Below are 22445 nucleotides of genomic sequence, written 5' to 3' on the forward strand. Positions count from 1 at the left end.
TGCAGTTTCTTGGGACTATAACCATCTGATATTAAGGCATAAATTGTTTCACTTCACATGGTATTCATTCTTTGAAATGTGTCTGCACCCTATGACAGGCCCATTATACTGGCAGATAGTTTCACATTTCCTTCACTCTCATCTCCTGAGTAAATGAGGTGCAGTAGCGTAGACTCTGTGAACTGCATTCTTCTTCCATGAGAAGTGGATTTGCAAAGTGCTTCTTGTTCTTGACGGCTTGCTGATACAATATTGAAGGAGAACTTTGTGACAAACACAAGTTGCGCTCTAAAAGTAACAAGCTGTACTATAAAAACTTAATACTTCCTTGCAGACATTCCCTGCCAGCCTGCAGGAGGTTTGATGTTTTGGTAACTGCTTCACTTGGTAGGAGAACAAGTGAAAACGTTTGTGGGGAAAATGCCATGAGCAGTAAGACTGGTGGAGTTTGCTTAGATTGACAGAGACCTTTCTTTTTCTTTCCTTTGTTTCAGTGAAAAGAATGTGTTTCAGTCTGGTTTAGGGAAAGGAAAAAGTTGGGCAGGTAGATGCACAGAAGTGCTTTCTGTTGTGGGTTTCTAGCAAATGAGATACTTGTAGAAAGCTTCTGAAGTTCTGTTATAAATATAGTGCATCTTTATGGGGGTGATGGATTCTGATTTTTATCAGTTTAAGCAGCTAGGAATATGAGCATGTGGTGTCTCTTGTTGATGTTGTGACATCTCTTTGTCCAGTGAAGGTTGTAATCCCTATATTTTGGTCTGCTTTCGTTAGTAAAGATTAGCAATTGAACCTATTTGTGTTCTGGTGTTGAGAAAGTTCTACTCAGTACCATGTATGCTTCACTCCACTACAGCTATAAGGAAATGTATATTAAATCATGGTTCTTAGGAATTTGTTTGACAATGAAAGATCATTCTCTCCCACTATTGCTCATTCTATTGTAATCTTTACCTTTTATCCTAAAGTTATCCTACTAACATCATGTAATACTTACCCACTGCTTAGGAGCTTTTCTATCATTAGTCCTCTTGCATGTGTCTAACAATGAGCGTGTTTGTTGTGTATATAACAGTAAGAAGATGTCTTAATTTGTGACACTAAAGTTCCACTTTTCTTGTACTAATTTGCACTTTCTTTAAGTTTCTGCAGATTTGGGTATAATTTTGTATCATTTGAAAATGCCAACAATGGTATTTACACACCCAAATAGTGATTATTCTTTTTAATGTGTATTTTCAGGGTTTAGTAACTGTTGAAGATGAACAAGCGTGGATGGCATCTTACAAATATGTAGGTGCCACAACCAATATACATCCATATTTATCAACAATGGTCAACTATGCTCAACCTGTAAAATTTCAAGGTTTCGATGTAGCAGAAGGTAACATAAAAGGTTGAATGAAATAAAAGTATTTGCTTATTCTAGGTATTTTTTTTATCTCTACGTTTTCTAAGCTTAGAAATGGCGTAAGGCTTTTATAGCTTTATGACCATCATAGCTCTGCGTCTTTCAATGTAAAGTTAGCATGTTATTCCATTGGTCATCCACATGGAGTCACTAAATTACTGGGAGAGTCTGAAGCTGTTGAGGTTGATTATATTCTATAGGCTTTTCCAGCTAAACTGCTTTTTCTAGTTCATCTTTCTGTAAAGAAAGGTGAACATGATTGTCACAGTGGTCAGCAGTTAGCTGCTGCTTTTGTCCTGCACACTAGACCATTTATCATGTTGTTTTGCCTTATCTAGCCACACAACACTGGCTCTGAATAACAATTTTGTCCTAAACCACAAATGAAAGTTTTGTTGGTTGCCCAGTGAAGTGAAAGAAAAAATGAAGTCAGAAATACTCTGAAATTTCAGTGTAATTTGATTCTGAGTGGCAGATAATGGGGAAACAGACCAGAAACTACCGTATCCTGCTATTACATGTAGTGCATGATCTTGGATTTTGATTCATCATTACAGAAGTGTTTTAAAATGTCTTGTATTTCTTTCTAGAACGTAATATTCATCATAATATGTCCTCTTTCAATGAATCAGTCGGACTAGGATATTTGAAGACCCATGCCATTGAGTTTGTGAAGTATCCTTTCACCTCCTCGTACCGCATCTCTACTAATGCTACAGATAAACCAAGCACCTTTCTAGATTTGCAGTATTCCAAGTCTATAAAGGAAAAGTAGCTCATAGGATGAAAAACACTAAGATTAATGTAAGAAATATTGAAGTTACCAGAATATGAACATATATTTCTATGATGTTTTTATTTCAATTTCCTTGATGAATTACACAGTTATAACAAACGACAAATGAGTCGGATATACCCAAAGGGAGGCCGAGTGGATTCCAGTAATTACATGCCTCAAATTTTCTGGAACGCTGGCTGCCAGATGGTCTCACTGAACTATCAGACCCCAGGTAGGCAGCAACGACCAGTGGACCTCAATCCTAAAGAATGGTTTGGGTAGTAACTGTCAGACAGATGCCATGGATTTGCTTCTGGCATTTTTGAGGAAACGGACATATGGCTAAATAATACAGTGGGGTGGAATTACGGAAGCGTAAGACAAGGAGCAATAAAAAAGCCATATATAGGAGGAAAATTCAGTCCACTTTCATGGAAAAATACAAGTCCTGTAGCTTTTCACATCAATAATTTTTCACTAAAGGCATCGGTTACACGGAAATCGCTTCTTTCACAAAACACAGCTTTGGCACAGTTCAGTGCATGTCTGCAAAGTAAAGATCATAGAATCAATGAGGTTGGAAAAGACTTTTAAGATCATCAAGTCCAACCATTACCCAGAATGAAGGAGTGTACAAATTAAGATGGTAAAAAGCAATGTGGGGTATGTGCCAAATGCATTTCTAGACCAGTTATTGTGAACTGTGAGTGGTGTTCAGCATCAAAGAATGGGGTCTGAGATCCCAGCTGAGAATTACAATGCCAGGGAATGTAAATGCCTCTCCACAGGGCAAACTGAGAGGAGATGTATTGTCCCTGTTCAGTGAAGGCGTGAGTATGAGTAACATGGTAGGGTTTTTTTGTTGTGTTTTGCTTTGCCTTGTTTTTAATTAATCTAGGAATGTCTTTAGTCATAAATGTAACAGACCAGTTTTTCCATTTTCTTTTCTAGCTGATAGTGCTTTTGTGTTTGCTTCCGTCTCCACCTTTCCCAGACAGTGTCTTTGGTACTGCAGACACTCCTAATGATCATATCCTCAGCTCTATCCTGCAAAGCTTTGTACTGATTTACCCAGCTGAGGAAGTAGGAAGAAGCTGTACAGGAATACACTGCTTGTAAAGCTTTCCACTGGACACAATACAGAGGTCAGAGCAGATGTGCAAGCTTCATTCTGCTCCCAGTGCTGCCTCTGCCCACTGCATATCATTCTCAGACCCATTATATTGCAAAATAAGAATGGTAATTGTATGAAGTGATCAGCTTTCCTGTATTCATCTTCTATGATCCAACTGTGCTGTCAGGGTGAAGACTAATTAAGGAAGTAAAAGTTAAGGCTGCCCACTAAAGCAAATAACTGATACAAGCATATCAGAATCTCCTATTTTGTGTAATGGAGAATGTACAGAAAAGAATTAGTTCCCTTTTGAAGGCAGTCTGTTGGGCAAGAGAATACCTGTGGTATCACTAGAGAAGGATATTTTATTCTAGTGTAGCTGGAAACCTGCAGGAAAATGTTTTATTTCTTCCCATGTTTGGGAGAGGGTTGTATGGGAGGGGGGTAATTACATGTTTACGATGTGTATATGCAAGTGCCATAATAACATTGAATGCATTGAATAAAACTCAAGATGCTTGAAGCATTGAAACTAAGCAATGCTGCTGTGATCTTTATGGTTTCTTTTTGTGGTATTTTATTCAATTAAGCCCATAGTAAACCAGTGTGATACTCATCTCACTTTCTTTAAGGCATCAGTTACAGACAGTGTCGGAGTATAATTTATGTGTCTGCCTTAGTTAGGCACTTAGTTAAAGCCTGCATCCCTCTGTTATTCAGAGTGATTCTAGATCTCTAGCAGAAATGGAGACATCTATACTGTAAATACCAAAAGTTGGATGATGGAAATCCCATCCTAGGCACTTAATATGGTCACAGTCTGATGCTTCTCTGCTACTAGGTATTTCTGAATTCAGGGAGAGACTATTTTCTAAGCACAGTATGGGCTTCAGCTTGGCTGGTAAAGCTGTTACTCTTGTGAAGAAACCTGGAATTTTCCTATTGCTTCCTTTTGTTTCTTGGATGTGTGTTTTATATACACAGTATCTAATTTTTACTTAAACCGATTATTCTGGACAGTCTTATTTCCTTTTCTAATAAAGATTTTTCATGTCTGCATAATTCAGAAGGAAGCACAGTAATTTTTTCCTCTTTTGACAGATTTAGCAATGCAGTTGAATCAAGGAAAATTTGAATATAATGGATCATGCGGGTGAGTGATGATTTAAACCATTGTCGTTGTGTATCAGAATCCTGTACTATGGCTTTAATAACATTTTTCCATTATTAATTATGTGTTATAAAAGCAAAATTGGATGTTAGGTGAAGAGTAGAAATTAGGAAAATCCTGGGAGAGTTATCCCCTGCAAGGATGTATTCTGATGAATATGCCTTTTAATTATGCCCAGTTTTTAGAGAATAAATAGAAGAGGCTTTGCGTGCAAATTATGAAGATCATGAGTACCATACACAGTTATTTATTCAGCTTCTGTTCTCAAGTGTGCTTGAAGATACACCTCAGAATGGAGACTCACTGTGCAGTTCACAGAACTGCCAAATTTACTTGGACAGATTGAGTCTTAATATATAGGGAATGGGTTTTTAACGTGTGCTTTAGTTGGAGAGCAGATTTCAGGGAGAATACTGAGGTGTTTTGTCTTTCTTAAGTTCTTGCTCATGACTTTTGAATGAAAAGGGATGCTGAAGATGATGTTTATAGATTTTTCTAAGATGTTGAGTTTATACCTTACTAGGATAGGCTGATCATTAGCATTGAGAGAAAGGAGAAGTTTGATGAGTGATAGGAAATGACAGTCTAGGAACACGCTTAAAATCTGCAAACTCATCCTGGGAAGAAATACCTCCTTTACTAATGCTAATCTTATTCAGAAAGAAAATCTGAGTAGATGGAGCTTGGTAAAATGCCTCATCTAAAGAATGGGCAAGAGTACTTAACAGTGCTTTGCTACTCTGTGCCTTTCTTTCAGCAGTGAACTCTCCAGGTAGATGCTATAAGCTTTGACAAAGGTGCAGTCACTGGTCATTTCAGTCAGAATATGCAGAATGGCAGAGTATGGCTCCTTTCTTGTTTGACCCCCCCAGCCTAGCAAAAGAGCACCTATTTACTCTTGCCAAATTCTCTAAGCACAGGCATCGTAATCAACTGACGTCCTTGATTCGTATGTCATTCTTTTGGCATTACAGTAATATAGTGGGTAATGTGTGGTAACATAATGACAGTATTTTGACATGTATTACAAATGTGGCACTGTTTCAGTCACAGAAATCATGCAGGGCATTGAAGATAAAAAATTACATTTCTTTTTGTCTGTACTTTTTTCATCCCAATTAGTTTTCATGCTGGAGAAACAAGATCAAATCACTTCAGTTTCAGCACACCATAGAATCATAGAATAGTTAGGGTTGGAAAGGACCTTAAAGATCATCTCGTTCCAATCCCCTGCCATGGATAGGAAAATGTTTTCATTTCAACAGGCAGGAAGCAGAGCCTTGTTTCTGATAGTTCCCTTCTGCCCATAACCTACTTTAAATTAATAAAATATATGAATTCACACTCATTTATAATGTAAGACAAACGAGGAAGGTTCCTTTCCTAAACAGAAAACACATGAAAAAAATGAGAGAAAACATTGACATTGTTTCCATTGGAATTTTCCCAGCATGTTTTAATTATTTCTGAACTCTGTGTAGGACTTTATAACATTATGTACCAGTGTTTCACTAGAAAGACTAAGGATGGATAGAAGATAATCTTCTAGAAGATTAGAAGCTTTTTTAGATGATTATTATTAGTATATTAATAATAGTATGTTAATATTAATATATTAATGAGAAGAATTTTAGAATATTAACAAGTCTTCTGTAAGGGCCGCAGTATTAATAAGATGACTCCAGTTACACATTCTCTTCCATCAGTGGAAGAAAACCCCTGTCACGTGTAACACAGCATTTCTGTGATTAGAATCCTTGCGTTTTGATTCATCAGAGCACGTGTCAGCTTCATTGATATGTTGATCCAGTGTCTAGTCCTCAGGGATGTAGTGTAAGTGTTATTATGGTAGTACCTTTCATGCTACTATAATTAACAATCTGTCAGCAGACATTATCAGCTGTTTTCCCCAAGGTTTTATAACTGAGATGAAAAAATTAGCCTCAAGCTGGAATTTATTGTATGAGTCTCGACTCTGTGGAATTACTTCATTTAAGACAATAAAATTGAATAGGTATTTTTTCCACAATGTTAAAGAATTCAAACAAAAGAGAGCATCTCCTTTTTATTATAGGATAATTCAATATACTTTTTAAGTGTATCATTGAGTCATTTTGAAATCCCCTTGATTACATTACATTTGTTTTCATCTTCAAATCCAGGGTTGATTTAATCTCTCAGTAGCTGGTAATTCAGAATGAAGATTAACATCTATCTGTATGCTAGACAACTGTAGTATTTCCTAGAATACTAGCAGCTAGAATGGCATTCTGTATTTTACAGCGCTGTAGGAGAGTTCATTGTTTAAACCTAGAACATAGTTTTATTTGTATTTAATACAATTTTAGTTTTCACACAAGAATAATTTTCTTCTTTCTTTGTCTTGAAATAAGGTATCTACTTAAACCAGATTTCATGCGACGACCAGATCGAACATTTGACCCTTTCTCTGAAACTCCTGTAGATGGTGTCATTGCTGCAACATGTTCTGTACAGGTAAACCAGCAACAGACAAACTTCTGTTATCTTATCACATCCCAAATCACATTTAAATGTCAACAGAAATAGGATATTTACAGAAAATACATTTAGATGGTGTGGGTTTTGTCAAGTTGTTTCTATTGTGGGTTTTTATTTATTGCTGGCTAAAATATCTGTGTTTACTTGATATAAGCGAAACATGATTGTATTAGAAATGGTTCGTTATTACACATTATCAGTGAATTTTACCCCCCTCCCCCCTTGTGCTCTTCTCGAATTGCATCAGCCCATACAAATGAATAAATGAGTGAAGTTAATTTCTGTGAACAATATGTAATCATACAGACATCACTTGTCACCACAGAGCAAGGAGGAATATGGGCACACAAGGACAGGATATTTACAAAACATGATGGTCCTTACTTTGGAGTTGTCTAGAAGTACTGAAGTCCATATAAGTTCTGCTGTAGTTGTACAGCAAGGTTAGGTATCACCTTTTGGAAGGAGGCTGAGAGTTGTAAAACTCCTTTTGTCACTTGGCTCTCTTTGGTCAAATCCCCTATGTGCAGCTTAACAAAAGATTTAAGCTTCCAGTTATCACTTTCTGTGTGCAGCATGGAAATTTCAAACTCTCCCTGACCAAGGCTTCTTTGTGCATTCTAGACACTTACCTAATTTTACTTGCATTTCCTGAAGAAAAATCTTATTAATGTCGTTTTTCTTTAATGTTCATGACAGTGCAATCCATCCAAGAGGGAAGTGGGTTATGGTGGTGAAAACATAAGCTCTAAATATCATTAGAGATAATTCTTAGATCATATATTTTGCTGCTCACTTTTCTTATGTGACTTAAACTAGTATAAAATTCCATATAAATCCTGTAATAAAGGGATTGAGTGGATGATCTCAAGGTCCTTTCCAACCCTAACTATTCTATGATTCTATGGCCACAGCCACTGATGGTACCCCCAGCCATGTAACTTTTCAGATTTGCTCTCCAGAGTGTTTCCTGGAAGAATGTTAGGTCATGAAAATGAAAGGACTTGAAATGAGCTTAGGTCTGTGAAATCGTGTTCCAGGTTTTCTTCCCTCTTTGATCACAGTAATGAAAACGTAAGTTGTATTTTTACATAGGATGTCATCTTGATGACATGAAAGTTTTCCCTGGAGCAATCACCTGCTGTGGCTAGATTCCTCTTGACTTGGAGTGAAACTGCAACAAATCTTCATGTGCAGAGCAATATAGAGGAGTCGTGTGGGGTTTTTGCTTGTTTGCTTTTTAAGATCCTACACTTTCCAGACACATAATATGGAATTAGGCTGACATGCGATTACTTTAAACCTTTACCTAAGTGCAAACAGATTCAATAGCTTCCTTTCACCTCTTTGTAGTCAAGACATATAGATGGCTTCCAAACAGAAGGTTCAAAGTTGCAGAACAGCACTGCCCAATATGGTTGTTTCATTCAGTATTTTCCAGTAATATACTGAATGCATCTGTGAGTCCTTGGCTGACTGATATACAACTGTTAATACCATAGCACAGTGAGCACAATCGTTTCAAATCAAGGTTATATTTAAGGTCTTATCACAAATGCTTTTCTAAAGAAGTGCTGCAGTTTTAGCACTAAATATACCAATTTAATGTGATTAAATCAGAGAATCATAGAATAGTTAGGGTTTGAAAGGCTCTTAAGATCATGTAGTTCCAACCTCTTACCATGGGGAGAGAAATAAATGTCTGTTCTGTATAAAGCATTTTTCAGATTGCTGTCAGTAAAATAAATACCAATATTCCCACTATTCATGAAACGTTGTGTACGTTGTATTGTTTTTCCTTACTGCTCTGTTATGTTGCAGGTAATATCAGGTCAGTTCTTATCAGACAAAAAGATCGGTACGTATGTAGAAGTGGATATGTATGGTTTACCCACGGACACGATACGTAAAGAGTTTCGGACACGCATGGTGATGAACAATGGGCTGAACCCTGTTTACAATGAAGAATCATTTGTATTTCGGAAGGTAGGATGTTCGGAAAGCTCTGTTTGTGCTTTGCACATTAGCATCCTCGCTCACTTGAGCCGCCCATCCCTGCTCCATTCTAACTGCTCACATGAGTTAGTACTGCTCCCATGAGAAAGGGTTTATAGGAGTCCCGTTTACTGCAGTAAATCTAAAGCTGCAATAAGCTTTCAAGAGGTTGTTTGTTCATTTGGTTTTAGTTTTGCTTTGTTTTCTTTTTCTAATGGATAACCTCTGTAGCTGTCACATGATTTGTTTTTGTTTGTTTGTTTCTGCCTGGCTTTTCCTTCCCCTTTGCTTCCTCCTCCCACTTGGAGGTAGCCACCTCCTCCGTGGCCATGCCTGTGTTCAAGGTATGCAGTCTGCTCAGAATGAGCTCCCGCTGGTGGACCATCATTCCTTGGAGATTTCTTCTTCCCTGCCCTGGCAGTGGCTGCTATCTTGCACTGTTCCTTCAGCCCAGAGGGCAGGTGAGATGCTGCATCCAAAGCTAAGGTCAATGTTATTACATGGAAAAGTTGGAAGGGTGCTGTGTTCCTCAGACGTGTTGCCAGCTCCCTCCTTCAGTAGTCCATGTGTATCATGTACCTTTTTCTTTTTCCCAATATCAGAATAAAAACAAGGCTTTTTTTCTTGCTATGGGGGATTTGCAGAGACCTCTTGTCTGTGTTCAGTTTTTATCTCTCAGCCTTTCTGATACACTCTTTTTTTTAACTTTATTTTTTTTTCTGTCAGCTGGAGTTCCATCCAGACCACATGCATTAGCAGTGCTGTCTTTGATAATGTCTGTTCTCCTTACACTTCTTTCATTGTCATACAAGATTGTTGCTCTTCTGTTCCAAAGTGACAGGCTTTATCCGAATGGTGATAACACTTCACTCTTGGGTATATTAATATGAGAGGTTTTTCTGGACTCAAATATGTTCTGGACTGAATGTGACTTCAGGTGCTTTTCTCTGTATATGAGGAGGCACAGGGAAGATGCTTAGGTACAATGACAGGCAGTTATGGCACCCATGGTTTGCTGACCATATGGCCAGCATCTGCTGCTTTCCACTTTCTAAAATCAAAAGGCCTATAGACCACAAGGTGCAGACAGCTTCAGCCTACCTGAGTATCTTAGCATGGGTACAGTGCATGATGCCAAATACTCCTTGGACTTTCTGCACAGCAATGAAAAATTACATAGTCACACATTCTCTTCAACTCATTCTCAACTCGTACTGCAGGTCAGCCAAGATACTATTTTTCTTCATCTCAGGCCTTTAACATATCAGGCTTAGCACTGTAATCAAGACATGAGTTGTAATTGGTGATCGAGCAGATGAGTGGCATAAACACAGTAGAAACAATTCCTCTAGCTGGAGTAAATGAAGGCATGGGGTGGACAGTGCTAAAATCATAGAATAAAATGTCTCTTATGAGGGTGGAAGTTCCTACCAGGATACTGCAAAACAGAATAATGGAGAGGGAGCAATAAACAACTTAATCCTCACTCCTGCTCTCTAACAAATCTATATCCAAGGCCACCATGTAATGAAAGATGTGCTGATCTGTGGCCTGTGGAGGAGACATCTTCCCTGCCTTATTTGGATTATGGTGTTCTCAAGCTGATGTTTGATCCCTACATAGTTGCTCTGAAGTAACATTTCTGATTGTTCTTTTGTCTGTTTTCTTGGTTTATTTGTTTTAATTAAATTTAAGCTTCAGTCATTGTAACCCAAGTTCTGTGTTGTCACTCAGTTGTGTAAGGGAGAGGACAGGGTAAGTGCTGGTGGTGACCTGTACTGGGAGTGCTAAGTTGTAGTCAGGTAGAGCAGAATGTCTGTGAATAGCTGAGGTGAGTCTGGAGACCAAAAGTTCACTTTATTTTGTGCCCTCTAAGACTGTAGATGAAAGTGGCAGGGGGACAGTCTAAGGGAGATAGGAGACACAGTTTACATAGATCTTCTCTTTTGTTCCATAGGCGTCAGGTAGGGAGGGAGTGGGAAGACCTTTCCCAGCACACAGTCAAGACAGGCTGATAGCACCTCTCAGGCTGTCTTCAGAGATTCCCACAAAATCACACAATGGTTTGGGTTGGAAGGGACCTTTAAAATCATCTAGTTCCAACAGGCAGGGACAACTTCCTTACTCAAAGCCCCATGTTCTCCTCACTGCTCTGTGCGCAAAGGCAGCACCATTGTTCCAGGAAGGCAGGAATTTTTTGTTACTGCTTTAGTCAGTCCAGACTGGGGACTGGCAGATGCAGATAGCTGGCAGCATCCCTGCCCACCATGCATACCATGTACACTTCGTGTCATGAGTACAGCACACCCACTTCTGCCGGCTGGCAGCACATCATTTCAGCAGGTCTGTCATCCTGTCCTACCCTCTGGGTCTGCTTCTCTCTTTTGCAGAACCCATAGGTCATCATAGTGCTCTATCAGCTTGTGCTTGCACTCCTTCTGTTCTTCATTGCCCTTTTGGATACATCCCAAATGCCATCTTCCTGTCATAATTCTTCCTGATTCAGCACTATCTACCCTCCTATTGCCAATATATCTGTTATTTCCCATGTAGATTTACTGCCTTACTGATGTCACCATAAAAAATGAATATGCAAAATATTTAGCTAGTGTAACTGTAAGCTGCAGGATTTCCATATTCTAAAATCTACCCATTATTTAGGGTGGAAAAAAAAAGCTTTTCTAGGAAATACTCATCTCAGTGTGCAGTTTGCAGGGAATGTCAGATCTTACAGGGGTGATAGCCTGTTTCTGGAACTCAAAATGATAGGTTCAAACATGGGAGATAGGGAGGTTGATACTGTATAAAAGTCATTGAATTCCTTCCTTTTATGGCTTTCCAGGTTATTCTCCCTGATCTTGCTGTCCTGAGAATAGCAGTGTATGATGACAACAATAAGTTGATCGGTCAGAGGATCCTGCCTCTGGATGGTCTGCAAGCGGGTTACAGACACATTTCCCTTCGGAATGAGGGCAACAAACCACTCTCTCTTCCAACGGTTTTCTGCAACATTGTGCTTAAAACATATGTGCCTGATGGTTTTGGAGGTGAGATAAACCTGTATCTCAGTGTGATGTAGAGTCTGAGTGTTGGTGTGGAAGTACTGCAGTGTCAGTATGCCAGCCGAAAGCAGAGACACAGTGTTAGAGGATTGGAAATATTTAGTATTTTAACTCCTTGGAAACCCTACATATTTAGTTAAAAAAAATGAGCTTTCAGACCAAATACCTGCCTCAATGTTAAATATTTGTAAGTTTAGCATGTACTTTAGCTCTATTGTTTGGCCTATAGGTATGAAGAATTGATGCAGAATCTAGACATGTGCTTTTTCAAACAAAACATCTTTGTATTGTTGAGAATTTTGGGTTGTTAAAAATGGACAGTGAAATAATTAGCATCCAAAACTTGTCTGCATTTTTCTCTCCCAATTTTAGGTGGTTTCAGTGTGGTTTAACTACTTTTGAGTTTTCAGGAAAGTCGTTTTTAACGTAAGCCATTTCCATGGTCAGGTTGGCAGGGCCATGGTCATTAATTCTGTGCCCCATATGTGTAGGAACAAACAGCTGAGAATAATCATTACACCACTTAAATCAGTGTCATGGGTAAGTTCACCCTGAGGGTTGTACCTCTGGGAAATGTTTTCTTCACTGCAGATGGAACTTGCTTGTATGTTAGGCAATATGTAAACCATTTAAAACTGGGAAACACAAACTACGCTAAACATTAGTGCTCTGACTGCAGTAAAATGGAGTTCACCTTAGAGTGGATTGGTGAAACATCATGGATAAAAATGATGTTTTGCTCTTTGCAAAAATGATTTCAAACCTGCTGTCTGTGCAGAGAATTACTGCTACTTCTCTTAGTATCATTTCCATAGTACGAACTGCAGAAGGGGAAAGCTAACCTAAGGTATTAGTGTGTCTTCAAGTCTGTGTTTCCTGGCATTCATCTAGGCTTTTTACTTCAGTATTTCATGAAGAAAGTTAAGCATTTACAGAAGCATTTGTGTTGTTCACACCTTAAATCTTGGTTGCTGGCAAGTTTTTGGCCACAGTTCTGGAGCATTACCATGCCTTTACGGAGCATGCTTCATCTACAGTATTTAACTTCAGGGACTTTGTCTTGAGACAAATGTAAGCTTCTGCTTAAGCTTGAGATTCTGGAGGCAGTAATTGAACCATGAATCTTAGGGGCACATTTAAGCATGTGCTTTAGTTCTTCCCTGACCTTAAGGTTTTGACAGTATGACTCAGTTAAAATGCTTTCTAAATTAAGGACATGCTTCTGATTTGGGATTGATGTTTTCCTCAATGATACCACACTTTTTCTAAGAGTCAAATTTAAAGTTGGAGTTTGATGTTGCTCAAGCTGCTGAGTGTGCTGCTCACATAGGGAGAGGATATTTGATACTTCAGGTTTTAAACTGTGTGACACAAATTCAGAAGTGAAAGAGTTGTTCTTCAAACAGAATTTGAACACTAGTTTAGAACTTGCAGTGGGTGCCCTTCAATACTGGATGATCTACACTGGATGCTACACTGTCAGCATTTCTATAGATGCTTCATCTGGTAGAGGCGAGGACATAGAAAAGCATACTACCACTGAGTAACAATATCATTACACGAATATACCACTAGAATAAGAGAACTAGTTGTCACAGCTTGTTATTCACTAGTTGTAAATGAGAGAACTAGCTGTCATAGCTTATTATACACTAGTTTTGAATGAGAGAACTAGTTGTCATAGCTTACTGGCAGTGTTGGGGGAAACAGACCCCATATTAACATGAACTAAATGAATTAAATAGCTCTCCCTTCCCAGGTAGTTTCGATGTGTCTTACATATTTTTCTCATTGACACAGAACATGAACAAGTGAGAAGTAACTTTTAACACTCAGGTGGAATCATCAGTATTCTATTGGCGTGTGGGTTTTAATTACTTACCATGGGCAGTGAACCTCTCATTGTTTTATGAGCTATCACTACAATCTCTGTGGTTGTTTTAGTAAACCAGTAGGAAAGTACAGCTCAGTTCAATAGCTGCCTGCTTTTCTTTTTTATTTCTTTCCCTTTTTTTAACCCATATGAATAAGATTTAAGAACTTACAGTTGAATAATAGCTAGAATGGGTAATGCATCACAAGCTTTTGAAAGTTGCATAATTTTGTTTTTCATACAACTTAATAAGTTCTTGTGGTTTATTTGCATCAGCTACACTGTCAACATTGTTCCCAATAAAATACAATACTGGTCCAAATTAATGTAAATGAAGTAGTGTTCTCCAAAGAGAAGCTTCTGCAATAGAAGCTGTACGTAAGTAAGCATGGCTACTTAGGTTAGTGGTTAGAGTCCTCTGTAATGTGCTCTGCCAGTGATTTTCCTGGTTTTATACTTAATTGCAATTCTCCTCCAAAATGCTATTCCCTACCCCCACCTTACCTCACTGGGGAGAAAGAAAAACGTAAGCAGAGGACAAATGACAATGTGAAAAGCAGCAGTGAGTCACATCTTCCTTGTAGAAATGCTTAGCCTTTGGTGATGTGCTTGTATGGTTAGTAATGCCATTTGCAAAGGTCTCACTCTCCCAAACATGTTAGTCATTTTTACTTTGACGCCGGTGATAATCAGGTTCCATTTTCAGATGACACATCCTGTTAGCAGGGTAGTCCTGGATTTTCATTGAAGGGGGCAAGCCAAGGACAAAAATACATGCTTACTAACTTAGGGAAGAGGGGAACAGCCAGTGCTGAGCTGCAGTGCCATTGTTGTGGCTGAAAATAACTCCTACACAGTTTTTGTGTATCTGAAGTAAGTTTCAGAAGACAACATTGAGTCACGACAGTGATTGGAAACAACTTTTTTGTGTAGATAAACAGAGCTGTCAAGGGTAATGTTATGTATTTAGTACAGCTTTTGTTCGAATGGGAGAAGTGCATCTGGTGACTTCAGAGGAACATTTATAGAACAACTTAGGTTGGGAGGGAGATGCTGTATTCTAACCCCTGGTTTGCATAGGAAGGATAGAAAGTTTCTTCCCAAAGCTTTGATGGGTTGGATATTTTTCACAACTGGTCAGTGGATCAGCATTTCTGCTTTGCATTATTGTAACTGCACTTGAAAAATGGCTGAAAAGATGATATGAAACATGGGCAAAACTCAAATGATGATTAAAACCACAAGTGTTGTCAGAACTGACACTGCAGAAACATGCTGGTGAGACCAGCTAGAATAGAAGAGCACAGAAGCCTTTGTCTTTTGCTCATAAGCAGCCAGAATTGGGTCTTGCAGCATCCTGCAAAGAAACAGCTTTGTGCAAGTGAAGCCTTGTCCATGGACCTCCTGCAAGTCATGACAAAAACCTGAGTTAATAAAATGGCAATAGTTTGTGGTGGATGATGAGTCAATCAGGCTACAGCATTCAAACTTCCTTCCTTAAGTTATTGCTCTGTCAAGGAAGGCTTATTAACTGAGACCAAGGACCCTTTTTGTCCATAATACTAGAGACAGAGTTTCACAGGGCTCATCAGAACAGATCAGTGCTGTAGGTGCTGACTCAGTTTAATTTGTAAAATCATTTCTAGCAGTGGAGGGCCTCTTTTGCCATTTTTGTCATTCATTTACTGTTGAAATTAAGCATGGAAATGGATTATTCAATATGCAGGTGAATATTCATGTATCTTTGTCTTCCTGTAAACCTATGCTTACACATTTTCCACTGCATATGGAAAACAGATTCAATTATCTATGATATCTGGCTCTGGGTAGTGTTATAATGCCGCTAGTGGTCCTGGGTCATGTGCAAGATTCAGATATTGGTCATTATGGTTCATAGAAAAGCCATTTCACAGCCTCTCATGTTGCAGATATGGAGCATCACAAAGGCAAGTGAGAACAGATCTTCCCAATTGCTTTAACCACCCATCTGAAACTGATGTTTACATAGGAAATATAATGGCATTTTCTACAATTCCCTGTAGTCAGTCAGCATCCCCTCAAATAACCAGGAGACAAAGTTGTTAGTGCTTTGTGGCTCAGGCGTTCCCTTTCTGGTCCCAAATTCTAGTGTCATCAACTGGGAGTAAGTCAGAGTAAGCTCACTCTGATGGAGTCAGTGTTGTTCCTAAGTAAGGTACCTGGATGCATATCACTTCTTGGTGCATTATAAACTCATTTGTGTTCCTTATGCTCAAGCGCTGTGATGATGAGTGCTTTCAGTCTTGCCAAGTTGACTATGGAAAGCTGGACTGGTTTTGCAAGCCATGGCTCCTAACAGAGGAAGAATCAAGCTTTTGTAAAAGATTAGTTTCCAAATGTCTCTGAGGATTATAAAAGGTTGAGTATGTTTTTCTTACAGATATCGTGGATGCTTTATCAGATCCAAAGAAATTTCTGTCCATCACAGAAAAAAGAGCAGACCAAATGAGAGCGATGGGCATTGAAACAGTAAGTAGAACTTCATGACAAACACACCCCATTTATGTTCCTGTTACGTTCTTCTTTTAAAGTAAACTGGTCCTTCTCAAACTGATGCATGTTGCCTATCATTTCTCATTTTCTAATATAAGACCCTTTGTCCTGCTCTGAAATACACTGGCTAATTTTAGTTTACGTGTACTGAAATACCATTCACTAACTGACTTTTCAGGGATCATATTAATACATCCCTTAGAGGCAGGTATTTTAAGAAATGAGAAAGTCATATTTTAGTAGGTAGCATTTAAAATAGGTTACAAACACTGAGTATAGTGTTGTTTGATAGTGTATTGAAGTTTTCTTAACTATGTTTAAAGTAAGCAAGTGCAGGAATTTACTATATCTCAGCTTTAATACTACAGGTAAAAAATCAATTAACTTCTTATGATGTGAATGTTTCTTTCAGAGTGATATAGCTGATGTACCAAATGACACCTCAAAGAACGATAGGAAAGGAAAAGCCAATAATGCCAAAGCCAACGTAACACCTCAGAGTAGCTCTGAACTTCGACCAAGTACCACTGCAGGCTTTGGGTCTGGGACCGATGCTAAGAAAGGTAGGTGAAAATCACAGGCTGCTCCCTCAGTCCTGAAGTGATTCAGAAAGTCACAGAGAAGTTCTCAATACTCCATTTTAGTTTTGCAGTTCTGTTCCTTCTTACCCTTTGGAAGGTGATTTCTTTTGCCATCGAGTGTGAAAAAAAGGCTGTATATAGCCAGTAAAGCTTTATTTTACTAAGTGATCTCTTGGTGCAGATGTATACCCACCTCCAATAGTCATAACCTGCATTCAGGGAGTAGTTTACTAACTGGGAGAATGCCAGCAGGAATGACTATTTTCTGGTATACTCCACAGAAGCTCTTCTGTTGTTTTTTTATCCCTCCACAAATCCCTTGGCAGAGTTGCAGATTTAAGTAATTAAAGGTATTTAGAATTCACTGGATTCTGTAGGGATTTCCCAACAATTAGAAGTGTTTTCAGTGTGTAGTTTTACTCTGAATAGTGGTTATGGAAATGGCATGTTTATTGTACAAACTATCCATATTAAATATGCTCATTTACGAGTGAATAAGTATTTTTCCTCACTATCCACCATTTACTCTACAAAATCATCTTATAGAGTCAATTGGGACATCACAGGTAATGAAGATTAAGTGGGAAAACAAACTTCTACAGCTGAAACACAATAAATATTAATGGGCCACAAGAGTTAGAATCTGGTTCACTCTCTTTCATCCTCCTTGGCCCAGAGGTATTGCTAGGAGCAAAAAGGAGCACTGACTGCTGTTGTTCTTAAACTTAAGCAGACATGGCTGAATACACAGATATGAAGGGATCTCATGAGAAACGAGATGCCTTTTGTCTGGAGTCACTTTTGACAACAAACCAGGTCATCTCTGGCACCTGAACTCTTTCAAAGCCCTTCCCTAGTGTAAAACCCAGATTATTTGATGCAGTGAGGTGTTTTCATGTTTCCTGTACCATCACCAAGAGTTGCACAAGTTTTAGCTCTATTGTGCATTAATTAAGCATGAAATTTGCCAGGGTTGGCAGGTAATTTCTTGTTGCCATGGAATTAGACTTGGTGAACAAAGTAAATGAGTCTACATTTAAAATAAAATGCTGAGGAAGTCTGTTCAGACCACAGCATACATAGTGCAACCTTGGTCTTAAACGGAGATTTCAGTACTTAGGCATTCTTGTCCACAACCATTTTCATCCATATTCTCATGTTAAAATAGAGATGTTCATTTCTATATCCCATGTAACCATTCCTATTTTGCACTGCTTATATCTATGATCTTTTAGTATCTGATTAATTCTACCCTTGTTACAATGTGTAACTCACCTTGCTTATTAGAAATGACATATCCAGCAAGATAAGATGTCTGGGGAAGGCTTTCAAGTGAACAGAACGTCTGTGACTTTTGGTAATAGTTAAGTGATTTGTAGTTTTGGAAACTTCACCCTCTCTCTGTGCCTCAGTCTGTTCCAGTCTCGTTTACTAGACCAGTGTTAATACCATGTAATTGAGCAGCATCTTATGTTTCTAAGAAAATAAATCTGTGTTTCCTTGCCTATTCCCCTTCCATATTTCTTTTACAGCATCTGAATCTTTTCCAGTTAAATTCACCTTAAAAGGCTGAAAGTCCTTTTCAAGTTAGGGGAAATCTTATAGCCTGAGGGCAGTATTACCGTAGAATCATAGAGTCACAGAATGGTTTGGGTTGGGAAGAACCTTAAAATCATCCAGTTCCAATCCCCCTGCTATAGGCAGGGACACCTCACACTAAACCATGTCACCCAAGGCTCTGGCCAACCTGGCCTTGAACACTGCTAGGGATGGAGCATTCACAACCTCCCTGGGCAACCCATTCCAGTGCCTCACCACCCTTACAGTAAAGAACTTTTTCCTTATATCTAACCTGAACTTCTTTTGTTTCCGTTTAAACCCATTATCTCATGTCCAGTCACTACAATCCCTGATGAAGAGATTATAAGCAGTTACCTAAATATGTTTGCAGTATATTTACGTGCAGGGGAATATTTTTGTGCAAAACCTCAGAAAAAAGCCTACATATTACAACTCTTCCAGCATTGTATTAACATTTTCATTCATCATTACACATAGATTTGCATAGTAGTTTAAAAAAACATAATATGTCACAAAGCATTTGTTGAGGCATGAACATAAAATGTGATTGGGTTTTGTTTGCATTGCAGTTAAGGTGATCAAAATGTATTTTCATTCACCTAAATAGTATTTAGTCTTGTATGATAGATTTGCTTGTTATATTGAATTCTTATTAGTATTTTCACTTATGATTTTGTGTTTCTCCTTCATTTTTAACTCTCTTTCAGTCTTGGGATGTACTGTTGTGCCTTTTCTCATAGCCTGGTATTAACCAAAATGCAAATTTTACCTCCATTAACATACAGTCTGTGTGTAAATCTTCACTCTGCCAATTTTTGTCTTTTAAGTTGAGGAGGATACCTAACCTCAGTTAACCCCTTATGCAGTCATGTAGAACCTTACCCATGAAGCTTTTGGTCTGAAATGACTGGTGCCAGAGCAAGCTCCAACTATGGACAACAACTCTGAAGTGTGCATGATTCAATTTCAATGTACATGAAAGGTTTGCTGTGCTTTCAGGAAAGGAGCTATTGCAGTTCTTAGGTTGCAGTGTTTTGACGCTTCAGCCCAGAACTGTAAAAGGTTAAAATACACTCATTGATTCATTTCTTTTTCACAAGGCAATTGATTAAGTAGTGCATTTGAAAATGCAATTAACTGTATCTTAACTATAAAGACATTACTTATTAACTTAAATGTAGGTTTCTAGGGTAAAACTCAAAAATATAAGATATACTAATATGTATGAACTTATCTTCCTAGGTATAGACCTTATTCCTCAAGTGAAGATAGAAGATTTAAAGCAAATGAAGGTAAATATGGATATATGAGCTGTGTTCCTCATTATTTAAGCAGCCAGGTTTTTATCTGATTAAAGTCAATATGAGCACAAAAAAATTGATCCAACTTCTCTTTTTGTAGGCTTATATAAAGCATTTAAAGAAACAGCAGAAAGAGCTGAATGCCTTAAAGAAGAAGCATGCAAAGGTATGGTCATTACAAGCTCTCTGAGCAGCACACTCTAATTGACAGCAGTTTCAGTGCTCACTGGCACAGACAGCTCCTAATTAAATTGGAAGAGAAAAAACTAAGGAATTGGGTTCCTTAGGATGGGCTACCAAGAAAGTCATATGTGTTTTAAATGCTCCAGTGAGCAATTTTTCCTTTTAGCAACCCTTTATATGTCTCCCTAAGTTTCAGTGCACATTTGTTTGACCCATAAAAGCATCCAGAGCTCACCTTTCTCAGGTAATGATTTTATCTAGCTCCCTCTTGCATGACATATTGACAGGCAGCTTGGAAGAGAAGGCAGTAATGATGTAAGATGGTGCTGCATTGAAGACAGGCACTGGAGAAACTGCAAAACTGCTGAAGAGAACTGGAATGTGTAACTGAGAAATGAAATGCCCTTTTCCTCCTCACATTAGATCTGTGCTAACCACTTGAGAGTCAGCTTGGTGCTGTTGGCAGTGATGTCCCGAATTCATACAACACTATCATAAATATACTTTATATTAGAAAAATCAAAGCCAATTTTCTCCTGCCCTTTATAATTAGAAAAGCATTACTCCAGTTACAAAAAGAGGCATAACAGGTGAAGAAAGGATTTGAAGTTATAAATTTTGGTGATACATACAAATCCATTCTGAATTTTTGGGGCAGTTATTCCCTTGCTCTCTTTTGATTGCAGATTTCATTGCAGAGCTGATGTAATATAGTTGCTTGGGCATATTTAGTATCAGTCTTTGTGTTTATTTTCATGGCTGAGTGTGGGACTCTGTACAATGGAGTATGAAGAAATTACTTAAAATAATTGGCATCTTTGGGGGCTCCTTGTATTAAATATAAGATTAAAAAATTGTTACTTTTCAGACTCCTTACTGACCCTATGCAGAAAGAAAATGAGTGATTTTTCCATTTTAGTGTTGTGTGCAGAGCCCATGCTCAAGAAAATGTATCTATCATCACAATTCTGGTCATGGACAGTTTCTAGACCTTCACAGGGTTCATCTTCTAGGGGGCTTCATATTTATAAACACTACTTTCTTACTCATTGCTGGACAACATCCAGCAATTTGTTATAGCAGCTCTTTGCAAATGAAAACGGTACCATGGTTACATAGAAGACAGCCATGCTCAGTGGTCCCTGTCCCTGATATACCCACAGTAGTATAAGGATATCTTACCCAAGACTGCACTTGCTACTGTTAAAATAATCGATCCATCTGTTCAGGATTGCACTTGCTTCCTCTAATCTGAGGAAAAAATTGCTAGCCACAATCTGAAAGTGCTGTGCACTCAGAAGAGCTTTCAGCATTAACTCAAGCACAGCTATTTGAGATCAGAGCCAGCCTGTGTCCTGCTGGTCTGAAGTACAGAGCGCAAGCCTGTCCTAACAAGAAAGTGCCTGTCTAGAGCATGCCTTGGTAAAGGGCCACTTCTTGAGTTTGGAGAGTCTGAGCAGAAGCTTGGTCTTATTAGCTCACAGATGACCTTAGGGAAGTGCTTAGTGTACTCATCAGCGGGTTTAATGCATTTTATCAGCTGGGATGGAGCTGGAGAGCATGGCATTTAGTTACCCATGATCAGCTTCAGGAAGCCTATGTATTGATCAGGCTGAACTTAAAAGTTTCAGAAATAGGTTGGCTCTCATTTAACCACAGACACTCAAGAGATCTGTAGGAATAAGCGAACAGAAGGGAATTGTTCATGTTGTTTGAGGAAAGAAAAGTCCAACACTTTTCCATCTAAGTTGGCCTTTGAAAATGTGTCACGGAAAATGAATCATAGAATCAAATAGGTTGGAAAAGACCTTTAAGATCACCAAGACCAACCTTTATCCTAGCATTGCCAAGGCCACCACTAACCCATGTCACTAAGGGCCTCATCTGTATGGTTTGTGAACACCTCCATGGATGATGATTCCACCACTGCCCTGGGCAGCCTGTTCCAATGCCTGAGCCCCCTCTTGGTGAAGAAATCTTTCTTCATATCTGGTCTAACTGGATGTTAGTCTGACAGCGCAGCTTGGGCCTGTTACTTTTTGTCCTATTGCTTGTTACTTGGGAAAAGAGCATGTGAGTGTGGCAGGGGGAGCAGGTTGAGAGGAAGGAGCTCTAATGTAAGCAGTGTAGGAGCTAATCTGGTAGCCCTGGGCAGAGCTAGCTAAGGAAGACAACAGCAGTAAGGGTCCATTTTCCTAACAGCGTCCACTCAGTGTAGAGAAGTGTTAGCAGCTCCACTGCAATGCTGGCTGGCAGGGGTTGGGTGCTGTGTATGAAAACACATCAGCCTCTGTATGGTCAAGGTATAGAACTGTTACAAATATCATATTTCTTAGTTGGTGC

At 38.7% G+C, this 22445-nt stretch overlaps 1 protein-coding gene across 2 annotated transcripts in view; it reads left to right on the forward strand.

Moving 5' to 3' along the window:
• The window catches only part of PLCB4 (phospholipase C beta 4), a 91534-nt gene that overhangs the window by 41973 nt on the left and 27116 nt on the right, over nucleotides 1-22445 (forward strand). For both annotated transcript variants that reach the window (XM_034060876.1, XM_034060877.1), the window contains exons 19-29: nucleotides 1243-1384; nucleotides 2002-2086; nucleotides 2297-2421; nucleotides 4405-4456; nucleotides 6868-6970; nucleotides 8816-8980; nucleotides 11832-12036; nucleotides 16344-16432; nucleotides 16869-17019; nucleotides 19861-19910; nucleotides 20020-20085. In XM_034060876.1, the coding sequence (XP_033916767.1) occupies nucleotides 1243-1384; nucleotides 2002-2086; nucleotides 2297-2421; nucleotides 4405-4456; nucleotides 6868-6970; nucleotides 8816-8980; nucleotides 11832-12036; nucleotides 16344-16432; nucleotides 16869-17019; nucleotides 19861-19910; nucleotides 20020-20085 (1233 nt within the window). The remainder of the gene's footprint in view (nucleotides 1-1242; nucleotides 1385-2001; nucleotides 2087-2296; nucleotides 2422-4404; nucleotides 4457-6867; nucleotides 6971-8815; nucleotides 8981-11831; nucleotides 12037-16343; nucleotides 16433-16868; nucleotides 17020-19860; nucleotides 19911-20019; nucleotides 20086-22445) is intronic.

The sequence above is a fragment of the Melopsittacus undulatus genome, chromosome 3, assembly GCF_012275295.1.
Source record: "Melopsittacus undulatus isolate bMelUnd1 chromosome 3, bMelUnd1.mat.Z, whole genome shotgun sequence".
NCBI classification, from domain to species: Eukaryota; Metazoa; Chordata; class Aves; order Psittaciformes; family Psittaculidae; genus Melopsittacus; species Melopsittacus undulatus.